Raw genomic sequence first — 25,123 nt, forward strand, 5'->3', positions numbered from 1 at the left:
TCCTGAGTGGAAGTAATCAGATCTTTCTAGTAGCAATAAAATATACGTATGCTCAATATACAGCTACTTTATATACTGTTGAATTTCTCAATCCATAAAAATACATCGTAATATATTAGCCGAGCTAGATTGGGTTAAAAATCTGAATCTGCAGGGTAACTCGTCGTCAAATAACTGCAGTAAAAAGTAAATATTTCCCTTTGGATTGTTGCAGGGTAGTAGTATAAAGAGGCATAACATGCTGGAAACACAATGTACATTTAATTCTTGATATGGGCGTTTATTTTGGCGTTAACCCTCACAACAAGATGTTTTCCTTATGGACATTCCAAGGTAAACCTTTTGTTGAGGATAAACACAAAAGGATGTAGAAAGTGAATCTATGTATTGACATCCTATTCTTTCCCTGGCCTTCAGTGAGCATGGCCACACACACACACACACACAGTGTAGCTATAATAATACACCTCAGTTTTGCTTCCTTTATGTTATAAGTCCTTGTACTTGTGCAGCAGGGGACTACAGGTTAGCGTGTTTTGTATTTGTACTCTATGCTTTCTCCATCTCCAGGTCTCCCAGCTACGTGGCAGAGACAAGAAGTTCACCTTGCTCCATGCCCTTGTGGAGCAGATCATGTTGCATGAACCGTGCTTGGCCAATTTTACCCAAGAGTTGGCAGAATTTGAAACTGTCCCGGGAGGTATTTGCTAATCAAGATTTGAAAAAAAGCCCTTTTCAGTGGAGGTCTGTTAAGTGAAACGTGCGTGTCACTGATTTCTCTCTCTTTTGGATAGCTTCCATCAAAGGCCTGACCGCAGAAGTAGATGGTGAGTAGATCACATTCGACTCCTCTGTCCAAAGACTGTTGTTCCCAAATATGCTGAGATCACTGTAATACTGACCCTACCTTTTTTTGTGCCAATGCAGCGTGAAGCGTGATAGTAACATTTACTAGATCTTCCTGTAATTGTAGTTTCAGTATACTCCGTTGAAACACAGTGATCTTGTTGTCTGGGGAACATATAGGCTCAGTCCAATATATTGTCTGTATGATGTCTTACAAACAGTTGCCACAAGCACAAATACAAGCACATCACAGTATCACACAGGAGACAGCGTCTGATTTAAAGCAGCTATTTGCTTCAGTGGTCAAATATGACGGATGGTAACCAAGGTGTGTGTGTGTGTGTGTGTGTGTGTGTGTGTGTGTGTGTGTTACTTCAGTCTTGAAGAATGAACTGCAGAAAGTCATTCAGTACAGAAAAACTTCCAAGAAGAGAAATGTCGGAGTTCAGCACCCAAACTTCTCCAAAGACCTGAAGGTGAAGTAGTAAATCTGGTGTTTATTATTTATTTACATGTTCATTTAAAAAGTGCAAGGTGTCTTCTCGTGAGAAAATTCTATTGATTATGTTCATTGTTTACTATCTGCTTTGTTTTTCTTGTCTTGTCTTTTATTGCCATCTTACCAGGCGTGCATATCCAAGCACAGAAACTTGTACACTTAGCAGATTTTTTTTTTTTTTTTTTTGCCTTTCCCACCACTGACCTGTCATCTGATTGACACATTCATTCATTCTCCATGACTGCTCATCCGTGTCAGGGTTGCGGTACACCATGGAAAGGTCACCAGTTCATCACAGGGCTGACACGCGGGGAGAAAAACAACGATTCACGCTCACATTCACACCCATGAGCAATTTAGACTCATTAACCTGCATGTCTTTGAACTGGCTGGCGGGTTCAAACTCGACAATATTGACACAATATTCCACACGTCACTTCTTCTCAGAAACACACCAAACACACTGATCACACATTGCAGTGATGATGGGAGCTTTGATGGTCCATCGAGGTGCATAAATCCATTTCAAAAAGGTTGATAAAAAAAAAACATTTCTTATGACTTAGATCTCAGCTCGTATTAATCACATTCAGGGGTTTTTTTTCCTATATAACAAGTAATCCGGGGGATTGTTGTCTGGAACAGCTAGTAACCAAAGCAGCCTGACTTTCTAAACAGATCTATCAAAATAGAAAGACAAAAAGAAAGACAGAAAGACCATGGGCTTAAGACACCTGAGCTGTTTTGAAGTTTGGTGTTCAGACATTCAGCGAAGTAGATCCTGAGTAACATTTCATCAGTTTTCACCAGATGTTTTGGGTAGAGAGGATAGAGCATGACTGAGATTTCACAGCTATCTTTACCTCACGATCCCTAAACTGAAGTCTGGCACTTTGAAACTGAGGAGCTAGTTAGGGACTGTCTCTAAAGTGCATGCAAAATGGCTACGACAGCTATCCAGATCTTCTCAGTATTACCACAAGCAGTTGTTTGGTGGAATTACGTGAAATTGAGGGAAGTCGTTCAGCTGTTTTTGTACATTTGGTTGACATGGTGAGGCTCTAAGGCTGCCTTAAATGCTAGCTTGCATCAGCCAATTAGATATGCAGACCTTTGCTGTTAGTTACCAATAACTGGTTCATATTTTAGGATCAAAATGGAGACAGCATGGACACAAGATTAGCTTCTCAACCTGCAGCTCCAGCCGAGTAAATTTCACGAACCCAAGTAACAAACTACAGACAAATTATTTTGTAAATCTTCAGCTGACATCTACTCAAAAACTGAGTAGATGTCAGCTGCGTTGTTACGTCAGTTTGTTGACGTGGCATTTTGGCAAACAGTCTTCAAAGTTTGATGAGAACATCGCCAAGTCTGCCTCTCTCCAAAGTTTCCGAATCCACCACCTAATGGTGTTTGTGCAAGCAAAGTAACAAGGAACACAACAGGGAGGGCCCAAACGCAGACGACTGAGGCAGAGGTTGTGCAGTGAAGGACAGTGAAGAAGGCAAGGCTTAAAACTACAAATAATAAAGACACGGTCCAGAAAAACAAAGCAAAGTTCCAAAAAAACACAAGGACGAAACACTGGGATAGAGCTGAGCGCTTGATAGAACATTGATGGTACAACGAGACTGAAACAAAGGAACACACAGACTAAATACACCAGTGTGAGCAGGATAACAAGACACAGGTGAAAACTAATCAGGAACAGGTGAAAGTAATCAGAGCAGGTCTGACAATGGAAACTGGTGGGAAATGCAACAAAGGCAGGAAGTAGTGCTGCGTTTCAATTCATATATTTCCATCAGTACACTTCTGTGTAGTACAATGTGTACGTCTTGGGGTATGCCTCAATCCGAGTACGGCTGTTGAGCACTAGTGCCAACATCTTGACTGTCAAATCTCAAATGTAAAACACATGTACAGCATACATTTGTACATTGCGATATCATTGCAACTGTTTCAGCTCCAACAGCTTTCTCTGCCATGATTAACAGGGTAAACACACTTAAGTTCGTGAACTGAGACACAGCATTGAAAAATTAAATAATAATAATACAAAATCTTATTGTATCTTGTGTGTTTAAGTTGTGGCCTGATGGGCAGCAAAGCCTAACCTAAGCAAATCGAACATTTAAATATAAAACTTTAAGTAATCTAAAGGATTTAAATAAGCATATTTAAGTTTTAAACATTCAAATCAAATTGAAATTGTTTTAATTACAGGTTGCCTGAATGTGATTTCCACATGATAAATCTTCAGCTGTCTGACCGCACATTACTTTACCAAACATTATTCATCCTAAATAAATAAAACGCAGCTGCGTCCTCTTCACGTACTCATCGCACCCTTATACATAGCATGTATTTGATTTAATCCGTCTAACAGCTAACAGTAAAGTTTGTGCGATGACTGAACAAACTCACCAGGAGTTCCTTGTGCTTTTCTCTACACCCCAGATGGCAATTGAGAAATACAACACGGATCTCTCGGCATTGACGAAGACGTGTGAGGAGATGAAGAAACTCTACTCTGTCATACTGGTAATCCTTGAGTTATTATTTCAATATCTCTCTTGTACAGCCTCAGAGATGAATTGTCCTGCGTTCCAGTGGTGTATAGATGGCCCTCTTCAATTATTTGTCATCGTATCTCCCCACCCTACACTTGGAGACTACATATTTCAGAGGAAGAACTCCCCAAGGTTACTTGTTTCTCACCAGGAGTCCTTTTTTTTTAGGTTTTACACAAGGACACATAGTGCACCTGATGTATAGTGTAAAGCTCTGGCATTATTTAACAAGCAAGCACCACTGATCTACAGCCCTGAAAAATGCTATATGTACTTTTTCAGGATTAGATTAGTGATTGCGGTTGTCTCCTGAGATCATCCTGATCCTTAATGTGTGATGTCACACCGATGAATGGGCGACACAAGATTAAAAATAAGAAGCCGTGAAAGGAAAAAGCAACGTGTTAGCCCACAAGGTCACATACCACAAAGTTCTTTATTGCTTTCATGGAGAAGCAGTTTGTAGTATCAACACGTTACAATGCATTCATTCATACTTACATGATACATGATGCAGTTGTGGATTGCGACCTTGTCCATCTGCCCTCCTGTTCCAAGTGCAAAGGAGGAACTACTGTGGCCTAAAATGAGTAGAAAACTGCAGAAACATGGCGGTGCAACAAATAACGGATTCCCTGGAGGAGGACCTGTGTTACGTGTAGGTATAGGTATAAAAGACACATCCATCCATCTAGTTTCTGTAACCGATTATTCATATCAGGGCTGTGGGGTGCTGGCTTTGGGTTAGAGGCAGCGTACTCCCTGGACAAGTTGCTGTGACAAAGACAGAATGATTCTTATTATTAGGTGATTATACACCAAGCGGCTGTGAAATGAAGCCAATGCCAAAGTGCTAAAAACTGCAGTTCCTCAAACATCCACTTGAGACTGGCTTAAAGATTAAAGTTATGAATATTGACTGATTTGATTGACGGGTAAGTGTCATTACAGATGGCTTATTTGAGCAAACGGGCGTCATTCAGCTCGCCTCAATGATCCACGTCTTTGCTGTTTTTTAGCGGAATAGGCAGTATTATAGCCAACATGGCAAAACACAGAAACCTACCGGTGACGTCACTGATTCTTTAAACCGTCACTGATGAAAACACAGTTCTGCATATTATATTCTGTCAACAGAGCCCCTTAAATCTTACATACTGGACCTTTAAGTCATCTCCGCTGTCGATCTGAGACCATAAACAGTGATGTTCTCTAATCATTTGTTTATCCGAGAGCTGTGCTTGCCTTTAAGCATTTGTCTCAATCTCAGAGCTCTCATAAAGAAAATTCCTGTCACACATATCAACAGATTTTAGCGGAGGCACCGGTCCCTGTGTTATTCTTTCATCATATTGTCTATAAAGGTGGACGTTTTCTTTGCTCACTAACCTGGTTAGATTAGGTTTATAGAGCTCAAGCCTTTTTTTGACATCTTAACAGTTGCTATTGTCGTTTTTTTCCCCTCTGAAAACAATCAATACAAAAGCAGTGCCTATTTTCTCACCTTCCCCATATTTCTATGGACAATCCATCATCATAGAGAGTCCACTTACCCTTCCCGCTGTGTTAGAGTGCTGAGATATTATAGTGTGAGCTGGGAGCTTTAGGCCTGGTAGGGAATTGTATTATATTAGACCCACAATTAGATTCGAGTGCACTGCAAAACTTTTTTTCCACAACTTGCACACAAGTAAGCGTTACAGTATATACACGTCCTACTTTATCGCTCGTGTAGATTTAATACGATGAATCAAAACAGGAGTAACCTAATGGCTTTTACGTGTAATGTCTAAGCTTTCACGGGGTTAAAAGCGGATTTGCTTTCTTGCAGAGAGTGAGATGAGAAATTAGACTCTCACGTCAAGTTAAATACGAAGCTACAGCCGGTTGGTTTAGCGTAAAGACTGGAAACAGGAAAACAGCTAGCCTGGGTGACTTCCTTAAGTCTCTCGAGGAACACGCAGACAAAACAATGCATGTAAATCCATAATTTGTCATTTTTACACTTTTTTTGTTGAGCTGAAATAAGATAACATGTCAATTAGTGAGCTTTGGAAGTGGGTGGGCTTCGGTTTTCACCCTCAGGGCGAGCTGTTTCCTCCCATTTCTGTTCTTGTTATTGAGCTAAGCTGCAGGCCGCAGGCTTTCGTATTAAGCATATGAATTTGAGAGCAGTATCGATTTCCTAATCCAACTCTTGGCAAGAAAGCAAACAGGGGTAAGATGGGAGAAAATGCCCACCCACACGTAACTCAGACTGCGCCCAAGAAACGCCAGTAAAGCTTACAACTATGTGCTGCCTACATTCAATAAGAAATACAATTACTACTACTAATTTGGAGTTATGTCAGCGGAAGATTGTTAGGAATAATGATCTAGTTGGGGTGGTACAGTGCAGCTCATAGGAAGGTTCCTGGTTTGAATCTTCCTGTGTGGAGTTTGCATGTTCTCTTCCCAGCCCAAAGACATGACCTGAGTAGATTAATTGGTGGCTCTAATTAGTGTGAATCTGGTGTGAATGTCAGTGTGAATGATTGTCTATGTGTCCTGTAATGAACTGACGACTTGTCCAGGGTGTACCCAGCTTATAGGCTCAAGCCTCACTGTGACCCTGATGAGGATAAGTGGTTACAGAAAATGGATGATCCAATTCTTCGGGAAATTTGATGGTGCCACTAGCTTGTTAGTTAAAAATGGTGATATAACTGCAGTATTATTTGTTCATTTGTTCGAGGCCTGAACCACATCATCAATAACAATCAAATGTTCATGATGAGATCATTTTTTTGTAAAGAAATAATTTGTAGAAATCGAAAAATCCAAATTATTCCTCGAGGGTGTCTTATTTTTGGTATAACAGCTACATTTACACCGCAGGGTTGATTTATGCATGCTCCACCTTAAAACACGTTACAAAAAGGCTGAGCATCTTCTCTACTATTTCTACTAAACTATTCCTTTTAAGGCGAAACATCTTATTCAGTATTATTCTGTATTCTCAACATAAATCACTTTTTAAAACGTGTCTCGTGTTGTAAGCGTGGCTGTGGCCTTTTAAAGTGTAACAGTTTGACCTTTAACTGTAGTGTCCCCTTCAGGCCAGGAGTTGTTTTTTTTTTTTTAATCATCAGGAGTCGTCCATGCATGGACCAGTGGAATCTTAACAAAGTTCATATATATATTAATGTTTAAGTTTGAAATGTATTTATGTATTTTTTTTATTTTTATTGTAGCATCCCTCTTAGTTCATTCTGCGTCTTCTTAAGTGGCATCAAGCATCAATCTCCACCTGCGTACCCTCACCACTCACACTACCTCCTGATTTCACATTATAATATTGTGTGTGTGTGTGTATGTGTGTGTGCGTGTGTGCGTGTGTGTGTGTGAAACCTCCTGAATATACAATAAACCTCTTTCAGGAGCACTGGGGGAAATGATTGAGACTGACTGTGCCGTGGCATTGTGCAGCAGATTGGGGAGAAGGCGTCATATTTAGTCACATCTTGTCACGGGGGAGGAGAATTCATAATGATGCCCTTGAATAGCCAACACGCATATTAATTAAACATAGAAGGAGCTCGTGAAAATTTTTTGGGGGGGGTTGATTTTTGGAGAGGTCTCTTTTTTTTAAAGTAGTTGTTACTCTGGAGGCAAGATGTTTAAAAAAAGGATTAAATAGAAGGAGACATTTTATGTAATGTGTTTTGCTGCATTGTCCCCTTTAATTTCTCACCATTTAATACATTTCCCAAAAAAGTCTAATGTGTCATACTTTGTCACAACAATAAAAAGATGACACATGCACATCTGCGATACAGCACATCAGTAAGACTCGATATAACGAAATCAATTCCACCTCAGCGGCTGCAGATAAGGTGCTTTTAATCTTGCTTCTTCAAGCAGAGAGCTCAAAGTTGCAGATTGAAGATGATACAGGATGCATCTGTTGGGTGTAATGAACATTTCACCTAGACTTGTAACTTTATTTGCATTCATAAAGTAAACAGCAGATTCTTTTTGCTTTGGCATTTTAAGCCTCCCTATTGAGAATTTATAGAGTTGTAAATTGTTTTTTGCAGCAGCCTCCACTGAGTCATAAATGTTGATGAATGCGTTTATAAACACGCATCACAGCATGTTATGGACTATTTATTCAATATTTATACTGTATAGTTCATATAAATGCTAGAATATAGAGTTACTTTTGTTTTTTGGCGTAACTCTAATCAGTCGTTCTTTTACCTTCTACAATGACAGTGGTGGATTCAAACCAATTATGAGTTTCTGATACCAGTGTGGAGATAAAGGCAAATTTTGTGTTTTAATTTGTAGCATTTAACACACACACACACACACACACACACACACACACACACACACACACACACACACACACAAGCAACCAAAGTAACCAGCTGTCAGTCTCAATATCATTCTTGTCCTCCCTTGTTAAATTGGAAACAGTCAATTCTTTTATTCTCCTGACGCTTTTTTAGAAAGCGTGTTTGTAGATTTTGTCGACTTAATTGCACGTGTGTTATGTCACTCAAATTATTAGTGACTATTATATTTATTAAGTCAAAATACATAGGCCTTAATATTATTAGTAATATTGGCAAAATAATGTAGGGAAAAGTATGCAAATAACCTAATCTGCACATCTGATGTGAGAGTGTAATATAATATAGAGAGAACAGATGTTAATAATCAGCTGACAACTTCATATCTTTTTTAGAAACGTCTTACACCTGTGTGAAGCTTTCAGAAATATCAGAAGACACACACATGCAAAAAATGATCAGCCTGAGTGATTACATGATGAGCTTTTGTAAGAAGCCAGTGTAATTGTTTTTAGGCTGGTTAAGTGATTATAAATTAATCAATATATACATTTATAGTGATTAAAGTCACTTTTGAATATCTAAAAACTGTAAAATTGCAACTGTTGTTTCTATTATTTGTCCCTCATTTAAAAAAAGGAAACATATATGATGTAAAAAGTTACTATAGCATGACATTATCATGTGATAACAAGATTCTTTCGATGTGTTATACCGGATGCAGTCTCAGTATTCCTGCGTACACCGTGTACTACACCACTGCATGAACATTACACCTCAGTTAAATCTACAACACTTAAAGTACAACACATAAGCAGGGAGTTTGTGGTGGTAGAGGGAGCTGCTGCAGCACACAGGTGCTGATGCTTTGAGTAACAGTGAGAAGATAATAGATGTGCTGTATCGATATTATTAGAGGTGACTAGTGAGATGATGGCTTTGCAGCTTTGAATGAGCCGGTGATTGTGGAGCGTGGATGAATCAGCTAATACGAGCTCAACCTCTCCGCTCTGCCTGAAATAATGCTACGCTTCCCAGTCCCAGTGATAAAAATTACCACCTTACTGTTACTAAGCCAACAGTGGCAAATTGGCTGATGTTAAATAAGTGCCAGGCTCTCTTTCTACTGAGCTTAAATTTCTCCGAGGGGAGATACTTTGCTTTAACTTGCTTGGAAAGTTGAAACCTGGAAACTGTTGTTGTTGTTTTAGCTCGGCCACTGAGCGATGACATAACATCTCAAACTGCCCCAAAACAACCAAAACTAGCTGCTGTGATCATGAATATTTAATTAAAGGAATCGTTTGACATTTGGAGAACTGAGCTTTATTCATTTTCCTGCTGCGAGTTAGATGAGAAGATTTACCACTCTCACATCCTCCAATCAGCCTCACCTCTAAAGCTCACCAATTAATACGTTACGTCTCGTTTCACTAACAAGGACCACGCCCGTACAGATGACGTTTAAACATGTTTATTACAAGTGACATTGGGGAAGCATGGGTGATATGCTGCGGGGACGGTTTAGGGAAGGGGGCGGGTTAGAGGGGTTGGAGGATGAGGGATGATGGGAGGGAGGGAGAAAGGGTTGAGGGGAGGAAAGGTGAGAGGGATGAGGCGGGACCATCGGTAGAGTGGTCCTGAGGTTGACGGGAGGGATCCTGGAAGGAACCTGGGGGGGAACCGTCTCTCTGTGACTCTATGGAGTCCCTGGTTCCTGTGTGAGAATGGAGACGAGAAAAGGGAAGACAAAGCGAAAAAGAGGGTTTAGGGGGGGTGGGATGTGACAGTGGCATTAAAGAAGGAGTGGATGGAAAAGGAGTGCTTAAGTTCGTGGAGAACGGAAATTGAATGAGTACGAGGCGTGGCCCTTATTCCCGAACCCAGTTTATAAAAAACTCCATTTGTTTTCATTTTCTTTGCTGTGAGTTAGCTGAGAAAGATTTACCTCTCTCACATCTGTATGAAAAATATGAAGCTACTTCCGGCTGGCATTTAGCTTAGCTTAGCATAAAGACTGGAAACAGAGGGAAACAGCTAGCCTGACTCTGTCCAAGAGGTAACGACACGCTCCTGCCGTCACCTCTAAAGCTCACTAATTAACACGTTCTATCTCATTTGTATTTATCTGCACATAACCCGAGTTAAAGACCATTTATCAGGCCAACCAGCTGTGGGCTCCAGCTACGTATAAGCAAGAAATTGGGCTAACATAAGAGAGCAAAGCTAACGTCTATGTGTCGCCTACATTAAGTAAATGTAAATGTACACCTTGCTTGCATCTGTCAAACTTTTTTACTTTACAACAACTTTCAACAACAAAAGAAAACTCAACCCAAGTGAAATCCAGCTGTGTGTGATGTTTTTTCACTTAACATTAAACAGAGTAAGAAAGTTTGACACCTTTTTCCAAATATTAATTATTAAATCCCTTGAAATAAGAAGCGACAGCAGTATAGTTTGAGCCTGGACCTGCACAGTGAACAGCATGCAATAAGCCAATTAAAACACTTAACCACTGTGACCCTTTCTGATAAAGTTTGACTTGAGAATTACTTACTTTTTTTATGCCTGTGACCCTTAAGCACCTAGGTATAAGTATTAATTCAGCAGTGCATGTCTACCTCATTGTGTAAGTGCACTCAAAGAATGGGCTGCATGCAGAGGAAGTATATGAGCTAATTATATTTAAAAGACCATTGTTAAGAAGAATATGCACGACCTGGGCACCGGCTCACTAATGAAATTGAATGCAGTTGTTAATTGCAATTGTTTTATAAGTTCTAAAGAGAAAGTAATTGTGCTTTTGTCTCGTTAAGGTTAAATTCGGAGAACCGGCCGAGCAAGACTCTCAGGAGCTGTTTGGGATGATCTGTCAGTTCGTCGACGGATTCAAGAGGACCCATGCTGAAATGATCTGACTTTATAGAGATATTGGTAACTGCTGAGACTGCAGTCACGCTGCAGTATTTGATGTTACTGTGTGAACATAAAACTGATCTGTGTCACAATATTTCGTGTCAGAAGTTGGTTTGATTCGGGTTGACTCCGTGTTTACTGCACATTTGTTTTGAGACAAATCCGTGATGAAGGATTTTATAAGCACGGGGTTGCAAGAAACACTCGGGATGCTGAAGTGTGCTGCTAATACCCACAGCTCGGCGCTGGCAGAGAAACAGAACAGACAGCACTTCAGAGGCCAGCTGAGGCTGGTGCACTTTGGGTGTGTGATTATTTTGAACATGCAATCGTGCTGCGGTCGGGGACTTTTCCTATCCCATCTCTCCAGGAGGAGCTCCAAGGCCGCCTGCCTCTGATTAAAGACCACATCTGCACCGTGGCAGCGATGACATGATGAGAAGCACAAAATTCCCCTTCAAAAAGGTTGAAAGGCATTCTTAGCCATGGTTAGAACTGATTAATTTGTTATACAGGTTTTGTGCATTTGACATTTTAATCAGTTGACAGCAAAAACACTATTTGAAGCTGTAACTGTGAACCGCGGTGGTATAATGAAGCAGGCCCCATACTGAGAAAGAAAAGTTGTCTGTTTTCTTGTTAAAGTAGAAACCACTGATTCTAATTAAAACTTTGCATCCGGAGAAGCTGGTGATTCATTAGCGATTCATTAACATGCAAAAAACTGGTTCATCAAGTGTTTTCTTCATATAGCTTTATCTAATTATTATTTTTACATTTTCAATTTGTTAAAAATTTCACTGGATGGATCATTCAGGCTTTTTTTTTTTCTTGATCTTTGTGCTACTTTTGAAATTAAAGAGCTAGGTGACATAACTTGAAGCAATCAACTATTAAAGTCACTTCATTATTCAAAGGGTTTCCATTTTATTCTCTTAATAGTATAAATATAATAGTTATTCCTTGTTCTCAATGCATTGCGAGGATGAAACCTCACTTTGTATGAGCTCTGTCGCCACCACTGCGGAGTTAGGATGTGTTTATCATATCACAACAACAGCGGTGTGAATTCCTCGTCTTTGAGCAAGGCACTCAAGTGCTCCGGTGAAGGAAAGTTCATTAATGAACAGCTGGAGCACAAAGGTGCAGGTGTGAAGGTGTTATTCTTTTTTTTATGTCTACTTGGGGTGTATGCTGCATATTTGCAGCTATAAATAGAGCATGAACTGGTGTGATTCCAGTCTTTACTGGTCTAGAATACTGGATGTGTCATTACATGCCAACATCTGCCTCCTGATTTCATGTAGTGAACCTGAGCTTTTCTTACTGACAGCTCAAAAATGTGTTGCTTACTGTTACCTCTAATTTTTGAGATTGCAGAGCAACATTGTACATAACAAGTTAAAAAAAGAAAGGAGAGACAGACACATACTGTATGCAAATTTGTATGTGATGCCATATTAGGACTGCATTTCCATAGTTTCCACTTGAGTTTGGGAAGTTTATACTGAGTGTGCTGCCAGTTTAATTGGCAACAGAGGGAATAAATTCCATATTTCACCAAAAGTGCAAACATTACAGCTTAAATGCATCCGCCTTTTTATTTACAGTCGCTCTAATCAAAATTTTTAACAACAAATCCAATGACTACTGTAATGTGAGAGGTGTCGCACGTAGTTATGAACCCACTGAGAATTTCTGTTTCCAGCAGCAGCTGTTTTCAGCACACACACGACCTGCTCAGCATGAAACAACAAACTGACTAGCTGGTAAAAATATCGGAGTATTTAGCAGCCTTAAAAGTCAAGATGTTTTTCTCAGGAGTTAGTGGAGACCGGAGCTGAAAGGAGAGTGAATATTGGACTTGCCAGACTCAAAAGAACAAATGCTAATGCGACTACGTGTCTGCTCTGCTGGATATTTAAATATAAGCAACTGTTTGCTAAGGTGTGACATATCAGTTTCAAGTGGAGATTCAGCGATGTGTTTACAGCTTGTTGCGTTGCCCCTGTGACGCAGAGAAATCAAGAGAAATATATTAAATAACTGATTCAAACTCACAACAGTTAAAGTATCGTTGTGGAGGATAGCAGCTGCCTCTGCCAGTGACTGACAGCTCGTATCTCTTGATTGCCTCTGGCCTATTTTATTGCACTGAAAAGTGGCACACGCACTACTTTGGATTTATGTTTAATTAGTGTAAAAGTATATACACAATGACTTCCTAAAAATGAGCCTGCGCCTTTTTTGAAGATTACCAAAGCAGCTCATTATGCACGACAGGGCTGTCCGACATGATCAGTGAGTTATATGCAGAGTACATACACTCCTTTTGACCACTAATTAAATTCCTTAGAGACATGCTTTTATCAAGACCCAGTGATGGGTTTGAATATATTTTTCTTTCTTTCCATTCGTCTCTTTGATGCTAAAACCACCCGAGTCCTCCATAAAATGCATTTCTTTTTTAATTGCTGGAGGGAGCAGGTAAAATATTAATGTGATATGTTCGCAGATGAAAACTGTTGTTGTTATTTAATTACTGGACTTCAGCTCAGCCTAACACTGCGACACCTGAGTACTTGACATATTATATGTTCTACGCTGAAGTAGTTTCGGGCAAAAGGACCTCATTGAACGACTCACTGCCACCGAAACAAGGTCTCAAAAGATTGATGTGATATTCCCAAAAACAAGAGAGTTTTTTTCACTGTATTTAAATCCTGAAATAATAATCTTGAAATGAAAATAAAAGTGAATGGAGGAAAAAAAAAAAGGCCATGGGTCTATTGACCTTGGAGGTCTCGTTTTATGCTGCTGTTGTGACAGCAATCACGGCTTCAATGTGGCCATGATAATTTTGTAGTTGAACAGATAATTCAAGTTCAAGTTTTTTATCTTCAGATGCAAAACATAATGAAGCACTCATTGACAATGAAATTTTTACAAAAGGAAAAATCATGCAAAAAAAAAACTGAGAATACATAAAATAGAGTACATGTAACAAATATAGGATATAGTCGTTTGTGGGTGATTGGGGTCTTTGCAATCTTGTTGTCCTTGTTCCTGCAGGTGTAGAGGTCCTCCTTCTTGGTGATTGGTGCAATGCCTTACAGGTGAGGGTGGTGCTATTGCCGTACCAGGCAGTGATGCAGCCAGACTCGTCCTGTGGAGAAAGAAGAGCCGTTGTTCCGTCGTCTTTGTGGTGGTGTCAGTGTGGTGAGTCCAGGTCAGGTCCTCGCTGAACCCAAATCGAACCCGAAGCTGCTGACGCTCTCCGCTGTAGCTCCTTCGTTTTTGCTGACGTCGAGATGGAGGTCGTTGTCCTTCCACCAAGATTTCAGGGTTCTGACCTCTCTTCTGTATGCCCTCAGAAAACCTGATTATTGTGTTGAAGCTGTGCCACAGAGTTGTGAAAGGATGTGGAGTACAGAGAAGACTGCACACGCAGCCCTGAGGCGTGTCGATGCTGCTTGTCGATGTTGGATGCGTGCTGCCGATCCACACATGCTCCCTGACGCAACATGTGGTGAGGTTTGGAAAATAATGTGACAACAATATTAGCAAACAAGCACAGATACAAAATCCTGTAAACTTTGTTGTGTCCACTCACTTACATGATTTAAATATCTGATCATGCAAGAAGGAGAGTCTTGTCTCGGACAAAGCGGACTTACAAACAGCGGTATGTAAATCCTGCAAAAAGTCTCACTGAGACAGCTGGGACCACGACTCACCCAAAGAGATTTGGTGAACATTTGCTACCTAAATAGTCTACTGTCTGGTCTTAGTCTTGGTTTTGACTTGCCTTGGTCTCAACCCCTCAAAGTCTTGGTCTCAACCCCTCAAGGTCTTGGTCTTGGTTTAGGCGGTCTTGACCACAACACTGCAGTGCAGTACAGAGAAAATAGATTTCTGTGACTGACTGACTGACTGGCTATGAACTAGTCCTGCTGTCTTCCTTACTGTATCTCAGTGTCTTAGTGTGCCTGTCAGAAAATTGTAACATACAACCTCAAAAATCTACTTGAGAAAATGTACATAGGTACCTCTAACTTTGCGTTAAAGCTAGAACATCACTCTCTATACTGATCCTTTATTTGTCTTCAAGTGTCACACACTGAAAAAGTGTCTTTTCGACATTGCTTTCTTCACAAGTGGGTACACTGGATTTGTTTCCCCAGGATTAGTTTCTTTTATCTGCACCTGAAGTTATCTCCAGTGGGCCTCGGGTCAGTTAACAGGCAGTCCTCTTCGAATAAAAGTTAGAAAACATTTTTTTTTCTATCTCTCTCTCGAACATTTCCAGTAAAGACTTTCTTGGCACGTTTAGAAGCCATCGCCTCTCATCCCTGACAACTCTATTGCCATGGAAACATATTGACATGCACAACATTAGGCACTAAACCATTTGTCAGAGCTGGGTGATGACACATATCTCCCAAAATGGCAGCTATTCAGGTCGTGGCTGTGATATCCTCAGATAATCTTCCATTTACAGATAGATTGATGCCGAAAAACAAAACATTTGCACATTTGCATTCGAGAATGCATTTTTTTATATTCTTAAATGGATGCACTAGATATAAAATAGAAGACTAGATCGAGTAACAACTTTCTTTTGTTTTAAACTCCAAAAGAACTGGCAGCACCTCTGATTACATAAAAGCAGATTTCACTAATCTATTCATGCAAACCACCGCCACCTGAAATCTGTTGATGACAAGCTGCACTTGACTGCAAAGCTCTTCTGTTTTTAAACATTTATATGCGAAACGCTTTTCGCCACATCGCGTGTTGGCACGGGCTCATACGTGTCAGGGTTCAGATCCATTTGGTTGTTCGGCTGTTTAAAATTCTGCCATTTCCTCACTTTCGACAGTGTAACCTAATGATCTGTTGTTGTTCAGGCACAGCGATCAAAAAGGCTGCATGGATTTTAATGAGAAAGCAAATGAGTCCCCAACACCAAATGTGTTTTGCTTTTTTTAGGATTCAGGCTTTAGTTTAATAGCACAAAGCACGCTTTATGAAGCCAATAATTAAAACAAGGTTTCTAAGGTCTGTCTGTCTGGTTTTATAAGCGATATGCAAACACCTTTGCACTGCCCTGCATATTTGAACTGGGTCTATTAAAGGTTGTTGTGTCGTTTGTCTTTAATTGCAACATTTGTATATTCAAATCTTTTATGCATTCATACTTTAAATTATTTATATTTCTTTTCTGGCTCTTCTTTTTCAAACTAGTTTACATTTTGCTTCAAATATTGTTTGTTTATGTGACAAATAAACCTTTAAATGCTTTAAATCGGTTAAAAATATAGCTTATGACATGGTATAATGTAGTTGTTGTTGCAGATATAAGGACGACGGCTGAGAAAATTCCATCTGTTGATGAAGCCTGGGAGTCTTTGAGATGAAATCCAGTGAGTGGACCTTGAGTTTGTTTGGTTTGGAGTTTTTTATTGGTCAAACTATCTTTTCCAGAGGCATGAATTAACCTTCGAGCTCGGCATGTCTTCATGAATTTAGAACACCTGCCTTGGAATGATTCACACACGTGTACTGTACATGTTTACATGTACACATGTGCAAGCGTGTCACTAGAGCAATGTCACTCTTTATGTGGATTCCCATGAACTTCCACAATAGTTTAAATTCACACAATATCAACACAGACAAAAAGCTGCATTATAAGCCGGATATGAATAAGGGAAATGAGTGTACACATAAAAATAATAATAGAAACACAAACAAAGAGTCACCGACCCCTGGAATAAAAAAACACAAAGAATCCAAAACAACAATATCAAAATAAAATCAATGCGAGATTAATAAATGTTTCATTATGACTGACTGATGCCATGTTAACTGTTTATACAGCAGTTATTGGAGGAGTTATAGTTGTTAACACATGCATTAATAAACCTGTAAATCTTTATTTCATGTTATTTCCTCACAGTGTTTAACTACAAAGAAATGACACGTAAGTAAATATATGTGCATCATTCATTCATTTTGAAACTATGCTGAATTATACATTTGCCACAAGACACTTTTTACATGTTTAACTGACCTGCTGTGATCTGACTAAAGATCTATACTTTGGCATTTAATTAAACATCTGTCTCTAATCTACCTATAAATAGTCCAAGATTACATAATTTTGTCTGGGAAACAATGCAGGACATTATTACGAAATGACATCCCCAAAAGTCCTGACATCTCTTTACAGTCACTTAATAACATTTTACTTTTACACTTTTCAGTTCAGGTGCAGATGTAGCACTTTATAAGTCAAAGGAAGGACGTTAAAATGTATCTTGTGCTTTGTGAGGACCCTGTAGTGACACAAGGACAGAGGTGATGTGCTCACATCTCTAATCTTCTGTCAATACTCTCGCAGGACACTGTGGGTGACTTGTTGATTTAATAAGGTGACAGACAAGCGTATACAAGCGGTTGATGCTGAGCGATGAATTCATTAAACCCAGTATAAACTTTAAGGTGAAACAATGCCACATTAGATTTTTCCAACATTTAACTTTTTGACTTCCAGATTCAGTGAGACAAACAAGCAGAGGTTTTGCTGCAGGAAGAAGTCAAGGATGATGTCACCATGCCAACCATATAAAGCGTAAAAGTCCCATCCCTGACTTCTATGGAAGTCAGGCTTCAAAGATTTTCAGCCCACCTGTGCAACGAGATTATGATGAGTCACTGCAGAGCCAGAGTGGACAGGGGGCTCTGACAGTCCAAGAAAAAACAGTAAAACTCTCGCTTGGGGGAATTTTCAGTTCTATACTTTTACATTAGAGTCCTTAAAAACTGGAAAACCTGCAGAAATGTGTGTTGGAGATAATAATTTTACCCATTTGCTCGTAGATCCGAGAAAAGGACATCCAGTGTATCTTTTCAGTGTCATTAACGCAGCTAATTAAAGAATGTATATTTAACTTGGGAGCTATTTTATAAAGAATTAGAGAAGGGAAAAAAAAATAAGCTTTTGGCAAATTACGCAGGCACAGTTAATTAGAACTTCTACCACATGTGCGTGCGTAAAGTGGATTGCTGGGCGCGCACACACGCAGCACATCACTGCGGGGACCAGCTGTTGTCAGACGCGTTATTCGGAGTGGGAGTGAGGGCTATGGACGATCTATCGACTGATTTTCCTCTCAGACTGGACCAGTCTTCTCTAAACCATTCCACATGGTCTACTTTTGTCTCATCCACGAGCTTTAAATACACCTGAAAATGAGACGCATAGACAACAATCGGTGATTTCTGTGTTTTAAAAAAAGGTTTAGACTTAATACTCTTTTTTTTTTTATGTTGATGCCTAACACGGATATGGCACATTTCTGGATCCAATAAGAGAATATCACAGCGTCAGACGCGTCTGCGACGAGGGGGAGACCAGTGGAGGGACTCGGAAACTTGTGTGGTGCAGGAGACGGTCTCTCTTTTTTCGCCTGCCACAGCTGTCACAGAGAGTGCGAGCCATGGTGAACTCCCTCATACTGATACTCAGCTGGACTGTGATCTCTGAGGTGGCGAGAGCTCAGAATGACACGGAGCCTATCGTCCTGGAGGGTAAATGTCTCGTGGTTTGCGACTCTAACCCGGCCACGGACTGGAAGGGTTCGTCCTCTCCGCTCGGCATCTCAGTGCGCGCCGCCAACTCCAAGGTGGCTTTCTCTGCAGTCCGGAGCAACAACCATGAGCCGTCGGAGATGAGCAACAAAACGAGAATAATCTACTTCGACCAGGTTAAGATGATTTTTATGAACTATACCAGTGTGGAAAAAGTGGTTAAATTGTCTTTAAATGACACTTTGCAGCTCATCTGTCAAACCTGACAGCCTTCTATCAATTTTAGTCTTTCTTTTGGTGATGAAGCTTCATCCTCCAGCTCAGTTTTGACTTGTGGTGCAGAACATTAAAGTGTCATTGCAGTTTAAGTGTGGCTGCACCCCCCTTTCCCTTTTTTTTTGTTTTTAGTTTGAGGCTAGTTGCAGTCGGCATGTGGATTCTGTGCAAGTGCGCATATCACACACGCAGCGCAGGTTTGTAAGTGACCAGGATTTATGTTTGAAAGCGGGTATCCTGCAGATCCTCCACATGCATTCATCAGTTTTTGCCTCAAGCTATCTCACCAACACGCGCCTGGCGTGCGCACGATGGCACACACACGCGCGCGCGCACCACTGCCTCACCTTCACACACACACACACACACACACACACACACACAGCTGTGCACACCCCAAACAAATCAGGCAAATTTGATTAGTCATACAGCGGTGGGCAGTGTAAGGTGTTTGTAACAAAAACCAATCACCTGATCCTCTGCCCTCTCATCTGAATTACATAACATGATCTCTCTCTCTGTCATAACACACTGCAACTGATCTGATTGGTGTGGATCATGTGCATGCTGTTGCTATGAAAGACACTTTTTTTATTTTTTTGTCAAAGGTCCTGGCCGAGGCTGCGTTGGCGTCTTTAACAGGTAGGATTTAAGTGTTTGAGACGCTGCTGCCTCCATCAGTCACGACCCGGAGAAGTTCATCTGGTGTCTAATGTGATCTGAAGGTGCTTCAAACCTTCGGCGTTAAGAGCTCTGCTGACATATTCAGGGTGGATCATCTTATTTCTTAATCAACACAGTCACTTCAGGAAGACTTCTAGGTTCTTGTCTTTGCCTCAAAGTGGAATAAGTCTATAAAAATGTCACAAAGCATCATTTTTGGGTCCTCTTGGATTGGAGAGTTAAATTCTGGCTTCAGGTTCATTGAGAAAAGCTGAATTGGGGTAAATGTTGTCTGAAGTGTGTCGCACTCAGTTTGTGTGTGTGTGTGTGTGTGTGTGTGTTGCTGATTTAATACCTGTGTATTTAATTCTCACAGTGCTGTCTGCATAAACACCTTTTATCACAGCGTGTTTCTTCTTCTTCCTCTCTCGTAGGTTCTTGTGAATATAGGAAACTACTTCACGTTTGAGTCAGTTTTTTTGTCCCCGAGAAAAGGAGTCTACAGTTTTAACTTCCATGTCATTAAAGTGTACCAGAGCCAAACCATTCAGGTATCAGCTTTCTTTTTGTTTTTGTTTATCTCACAGAGATGTGTAACTGATTGGGACAAAGTGTGTTATTTAGGGGACTGGTGTGGAGACGAGGGTTGAAGCTTTTAAAAAAGAAAACCTCTGCACAACAATATTAATATTTCATTTGGACCCTCCCCTTAGAAAACAACCTGCACAACCCTCAACTCAATACCTTAAGTAATATAACAGTATCGTAAATCTCGACTGACTATTAAACTAAAACATTTAACATGTTAATGGAATTACAATTTTCATCATTTTTGAAGGTGAGAAATCACATCTCAAAAAAAATAATATCTAAAAAATATGTCTTGTTTGTTTATTTTAAAGTTCTTAAAATCAGATTGTATTTTAATCTATTTTTATTTATCTATCTATTTGTACAAATGAGAAGACTTCCCTCCAGAGAAAAGCCAAAAACATTATGTATTTAAGGATTAGATTAAAAAACAAAACCCAGAAGAACTTATAAATACATCTTAACAAAAAGAAGAAAAAACAGAAAAAAGGACAAGTATGTATGTCAACAATAAGATAAACAGAAGATACATAAATATGTGATTTGCTTATAATGAGCCACAACTGCTACAAAAGATATGAGAGGAAACATGGTCACATATATATAGTACTAACTCAAGTGGTCTGGCTCATTAAATAAGCCCTTCACCTAAATCTAATAACATCTGTAAAAGGATGATGTTGTGCTTCATGAATAAAGCTCGTGATTAAATATTATAAAATATAAATCTGGGATGAGAAATTCAGAAACTCTTTTCAGAAAAGTCAGTCTCGCCTCCATGCAGCACAAATTCATGCACAGTCCTTTAACGTGAGCCCATTGGCTTATTCATGTAAACAATGGCGGTTGGATTGACCTCTTTTCCCTCCTGCTTCTATAAAACATACATGAATGAGAATAAATGCTCCATTGGAAGATGTAGACTAAATCTGGAACAAGCCTTTTCATCTCATAAACAATAAGTTCCCATTAGCAGCTCGGTGCCATCTCATCAAGCTCAAGATGTTGCAAATAAGAAATACACAACCTTCCTTCTTTACTGTTGCTAATTGTTATTTCTGTTGTCCAGGTGAACTTGATGTTGAATGGGAAACCAGTCATCTCTGCCTTTGCGGGTGACAAAGATGTAACCCGTGAGGCGGCCACCAATGGAGTTCTGCTCTATCTAGAAAAAGAGGACAAAGTCTACCTAAAGCTGGAGAAGGGAAACCTCGTTGGTGGATGGCAATACTCAACATTTTCTGGCTTTCTTGTGTTTCCTCTGTAAGAAAAAAAGAAAAGAGAGAAAAAAAAAGATTGTAAGCTTACTGACTTCTTCATAATGTGTTGTCACTGTATAATCAAAACATTGCTACTGCGTCTCCTGTCGGATCTCGGCAAGTGGTTGAAAAATTAAAAAGATGGAAATGGATCAGAACAGAGAAGAAATAAGACTTTGGAAATCGTTCACATTCTCTGGAAGTGCAGTCCCCCGTCCAGATGAAAGAGACTTGAAATGTTCCCTATCGCTACTGTATGTTCCTGTCACTCAAGCAGCCTCAGAGAGGAACACTGAAACATCCCAAAAGTACTTTTCAAACTTTAACTTGTCGGAATATATTTAGCATACTGATTTTTTTTTTTTTCATGGCGGACTGTTGCATTCAAGTGCATCTGCCTTTTGGATGTAAACTGTATTGCATTACTTCTCACTATAGTATTCACATTGCAGAGTATTGTCTTGAATTGTTCCAGGACAAGAGTTGGCCAAATGAGAGGTATGATAGTGGTGTAGGTCACTGATAATTCAAACAGTGTTGAATTTGACTTATTTATTTATTTATTTATGATTAATGCTTATTGCGTGTTTAGTGATCAGAAGAAAGACGGATTACTGAATAGGCCTACGGGGCACAAGAGACCATTTTGCGCCACTGGAGTTCATCTACGAAATGCCACTGCAAAATGACCATAAAGACAATCCAATCAACTACAGAGGCACCAAATGACTACAAAGAAACCCAAAACAAGCACAAAGCCTGAAGAAACACAAAAAAATACTGCTAAAGGACTACAACGAGATGCAAAACAACCACAAAATGTCGTAAAAAGTTACACAAAACAACCACAAAGCCAGAAGAAACTCAAAAAATGACTAAAGGACTACAAAAAGACGCAAAACTACCAAAACATGACTTAAAAGAGACAAAAAAGCAACCACAAAGAAACACAAAAATGACTGTAAAGACATGCAAAAGGACTACAAAGAGTTGCAAAACAACCACAAAACCGTGTAAAAAGTTACACAAAAGAACCACAAGGCCTGAAGAAACACAAAAAATGACTAAAGGACTACAAAGAGACATAAAACTACCACAACATGAAAAAGAGACAGAAAGCAACCACAAAGAAACATAAAAACAACTGTAAAGGACTACAAAGAGATGCAAAACAACCACAAAACGGTGTAAGAAGTTACACAAAAGAACCACAAAGCCTGAAGAAACACAAAAAAAACGGCTGCTAAAGGACTACAAGGAGACGCAAAACTACCACGACATGACTTAAAAGAGACAAAAAAGCAACCACAAAGAAACACAAAAATGACTGTAAAGACGTGCAAAAGGACTACAAAGTTGCAAAGCAATCGCAAAGAAATACCACAAGACTACAAGGAAACCCAAATCAACCGCAAAGATACACAAACTGACTTCAAAGATGGCCTGATGGTCGTGGCCTGTTCCTTCAGTCTGAGGGTCTTGATCACAGGTCGAAGGGATCCAGTGTGTTTATGTGTTTGTGCCCAGAGGCCCGTTCTGTCGTAATCAGTCATCACGCCCGATATTTTGCTTTTAAAGAATTGTGGCGGTCTGTTCATCTTACCCATCGACCCTTTCTCCTAGAAATCACATTTATATTCCACCAAATCTTTTTTGCCAAATACGACTTGAGGGAAATGTAACTCTTGCCTGGATTTTTTTATTTGCTCGTCTACTACGTTACGGACTGTACTAGCTGGCTAGCTACATCACTAACATGGCAAACAGATGTGCTGAGCACAAGTGACGTCCCGCAATCTCTTTCTCAAACTAGCGAACTAGAGTATTATAGTGACTCAACATCGCTGAGAGCTTCTTCTTAACTCTTCAATAATTTACCAGACTTACTCATATCATAACAGATGCCAGTTCAGTCAGTTTGCACAAAACCCCGAAGTGGCCAAAAAAAACAATCAGTTGTTGCAGTTTTAAGGTTGTGGAAAATTATAGTTTTGGTTAAATGTCAAAAAAGTAAATTGGGCCTCACAAATCACTGTTGCCTTTTTCAGTATTTAACCAAAACCTCAATTGTTTCTTGACCTTAACGAAATGCTGATTGTGTCTAATGTGTTACTATTTGAGCTGTCACGGTACAGCCGGTTATGATAAAACATAAAAAAAAACATTTTTTCTTTCTGAAAAAACTAAATTCAGGCGGCATTACGTTTCTCACAAAATCTATTTAGCAGTATATGAATGTAATTTCTACCTGTGTATGTGTAATAGACTTGAACGAGTCGACTTGTGGTTTATGGACCTTAATAAAGTTTAATGGGCACCTGAGAACCATAATTGGTTAATGTGCTGATAATAGACAGATTCCTGTCACAGTTGGTGAGCATAAACAGCTTCCACTGGGCAGCCTGAGATAACTGATGAATTCATAAACTCCTTAATTGTTGCTCTTGAGCTTACAGTATGTGGCGGCTCTCCCCACTTCACGTCTACAGCAGAGATACTGTCTGCCGTACTGCAGTGTGTGTGCTGATGCTGTTGGTGCAGTGTGCAGCTGCATTGTTAAAAGGCTTTTTTTTTTCTGGAGAGCTCATTGAAGTCATCTGTAAACTCATCAGGTTCAATCTCCCCAAAGTGTTTTTGGGCGGTCACGTTCACTGATCAGATTTTTGTTGTTGACATATTTTTGTTTTGTCAGTGATTGATAAGTTGCCTTTGGCATCATGGGCATAATTTTTTTGACACTCGATGGAGGTGATTCTGGAGGTCAACACGCCTCAGCTCGCTTTGTCACAACTCGTACCAACAGTTACTCAAGAAAACTTTACTCACTGGATATTAATACTGCAAACATATGCACTGACAGACGTCTTTTTAGAGGAAGAAGTACAGATATGGTGGCTTTATTCACCTTGCTATTTTTATGACACTATGTATATTTATTTTGCTAAACTGAAACAATCCATAGATTTAGGCTGCATCACTTTATGTTTGGCTTTGCTCACATTGTTTGGAAGCTGGACTGTGCCACTGAAATGATTACAGCATCAGTAAATACATTATTTTATGTCATGGAAATCAAAAAGTTTTTAAATGTTCCAGTTAATTGATGTATTGAAGAGGTCTGGCTGTGAACGATGAATATAAATCTTGATATTTTTTTTCCAAAGGTTTTCGTTTTCATGTCATCACAGAAGCGTTGGCAATAAGAAAAATGCAACATTGCTTTGATTTAAACATACAAAACAAATGAAAGTGACGTGAACGAGTGTAATTTAAACGACTAGAATGAAACATTTTGTGAACCACTGTCAAGATGAATAAATGTTTTCATAATTCATTAACTACCACTGTAATTAATGATCATTTCTGACAATTATTTCATTGTATAGTATAAATGCAAATTTTCTTTTAACTGTATAACTGAATAAGAAGTGAAATAATCTTCTTATAGAGTGAACTCCACACAGACGCTACTGTGTGACATACAAACATGATACAAATTTTAAGGCTGCAGAAACAGACTATGATTCTAGGTTATTCTGTTTTTTGTTTTGTTTTTTT

At 39.5% G+C, this 25,123-nt stretch overlaps 2 protein-coding genes across 2 annotated transcripts in view; both read left to right on the top strand.

Moving 5' to 3' along the window:
* The window catches only part of LOC104932112 (formin-like protein 13), a 34,382-nt gene extending 23,108 nt beyond the window's left edge, over positions 1 to 11,274 (top strand). Inside the window, exons 13-17 of the mRNA XM_019273943.2 lie at positions 571 to 700; positions 795 to 827; positions 1,225 to 1,322; positions 3,809 to 3,892; positions 11,081 to 11,274. Of these exons, the coding sequence (XP_019129488.2) occupies positions 571 to 700; positions 795 to 827; positions 1,225 to 1,322; positions 3,809 to 3,892; positions 11,081 to 11,182 (447 nt within the window). The 3' untranslated portion in view covers positions 11,183 to 11,274. The remainder of the gene's footprint in view (positions 1 to 570; positions 701 to 794; positions 828 to 1,224; positions 1,323 to 3,808; positions 3,893 to 11,080) is intronic.
* A 6,843-nt stretch (positions 11,275 to 18,117) lies between these two features.
* On the top strand, positions 18,118 to 21,935 carry cbln4 (cerebellin 4 precursor). Its single transcript, XM_010756580.3, has 3 exons — positions 18,118 to 18,952; positions 20,150 to 20,266; positions 21,376 to 21,935. Exons 1-3 carry the CDS (start codon positions 18,686 to 18,688, stop codon positions 21,571 to 21,573), a joined length of 582 nt encoding a protein of 193 aa, XP_010754882.3. The 5' UTR covers positions 18,118 to 18,685; the 3' UTR covers positions 21,574 to 21,935.
* The last annotated feature ends 3,188 nt before the right edge of the window (positions 21,936 to 25,123 follow it).

This window comes from Larimichthys crocea, chromosome XV (assembly GCF_000972845.2).
Source record: "Larimichthys crocea isolate SSNF chromosome XV, L_crocea_2.0, whole genome shotgun sequence".
Taxonomy (NCBI): domain Eukaryota; kingdom Metazoa; phylum Chordata; class Actinopteri; family Sciaenidae; genus Larimichthys; species Larimichthys crocea.

Bases quoted from the DNA above. Each gene is read 5' to 3' on its own strand.
- cbln4 (XM_010756580.3), top strand. From the start codon at position 18,686: ATGGTGAACTCCCTCATACTGATACTCAGCTGGACTGTGATCTCTGAG. The intron at 18,953-20,149 runs GTTAAGATGATT...CCTCTCTCGTAG, and splicing joins GAATAATCTACTTCGACCAG to GTTCTTGTGAATATAGGAAA. The intron at 20,267-21,375 runs GTATCAGCTTTC...TCTGTTGTCCAG, and splicing joins ACCAGAGCCAAACCATTCAG to GTGAACTTGATGTTGAATGG.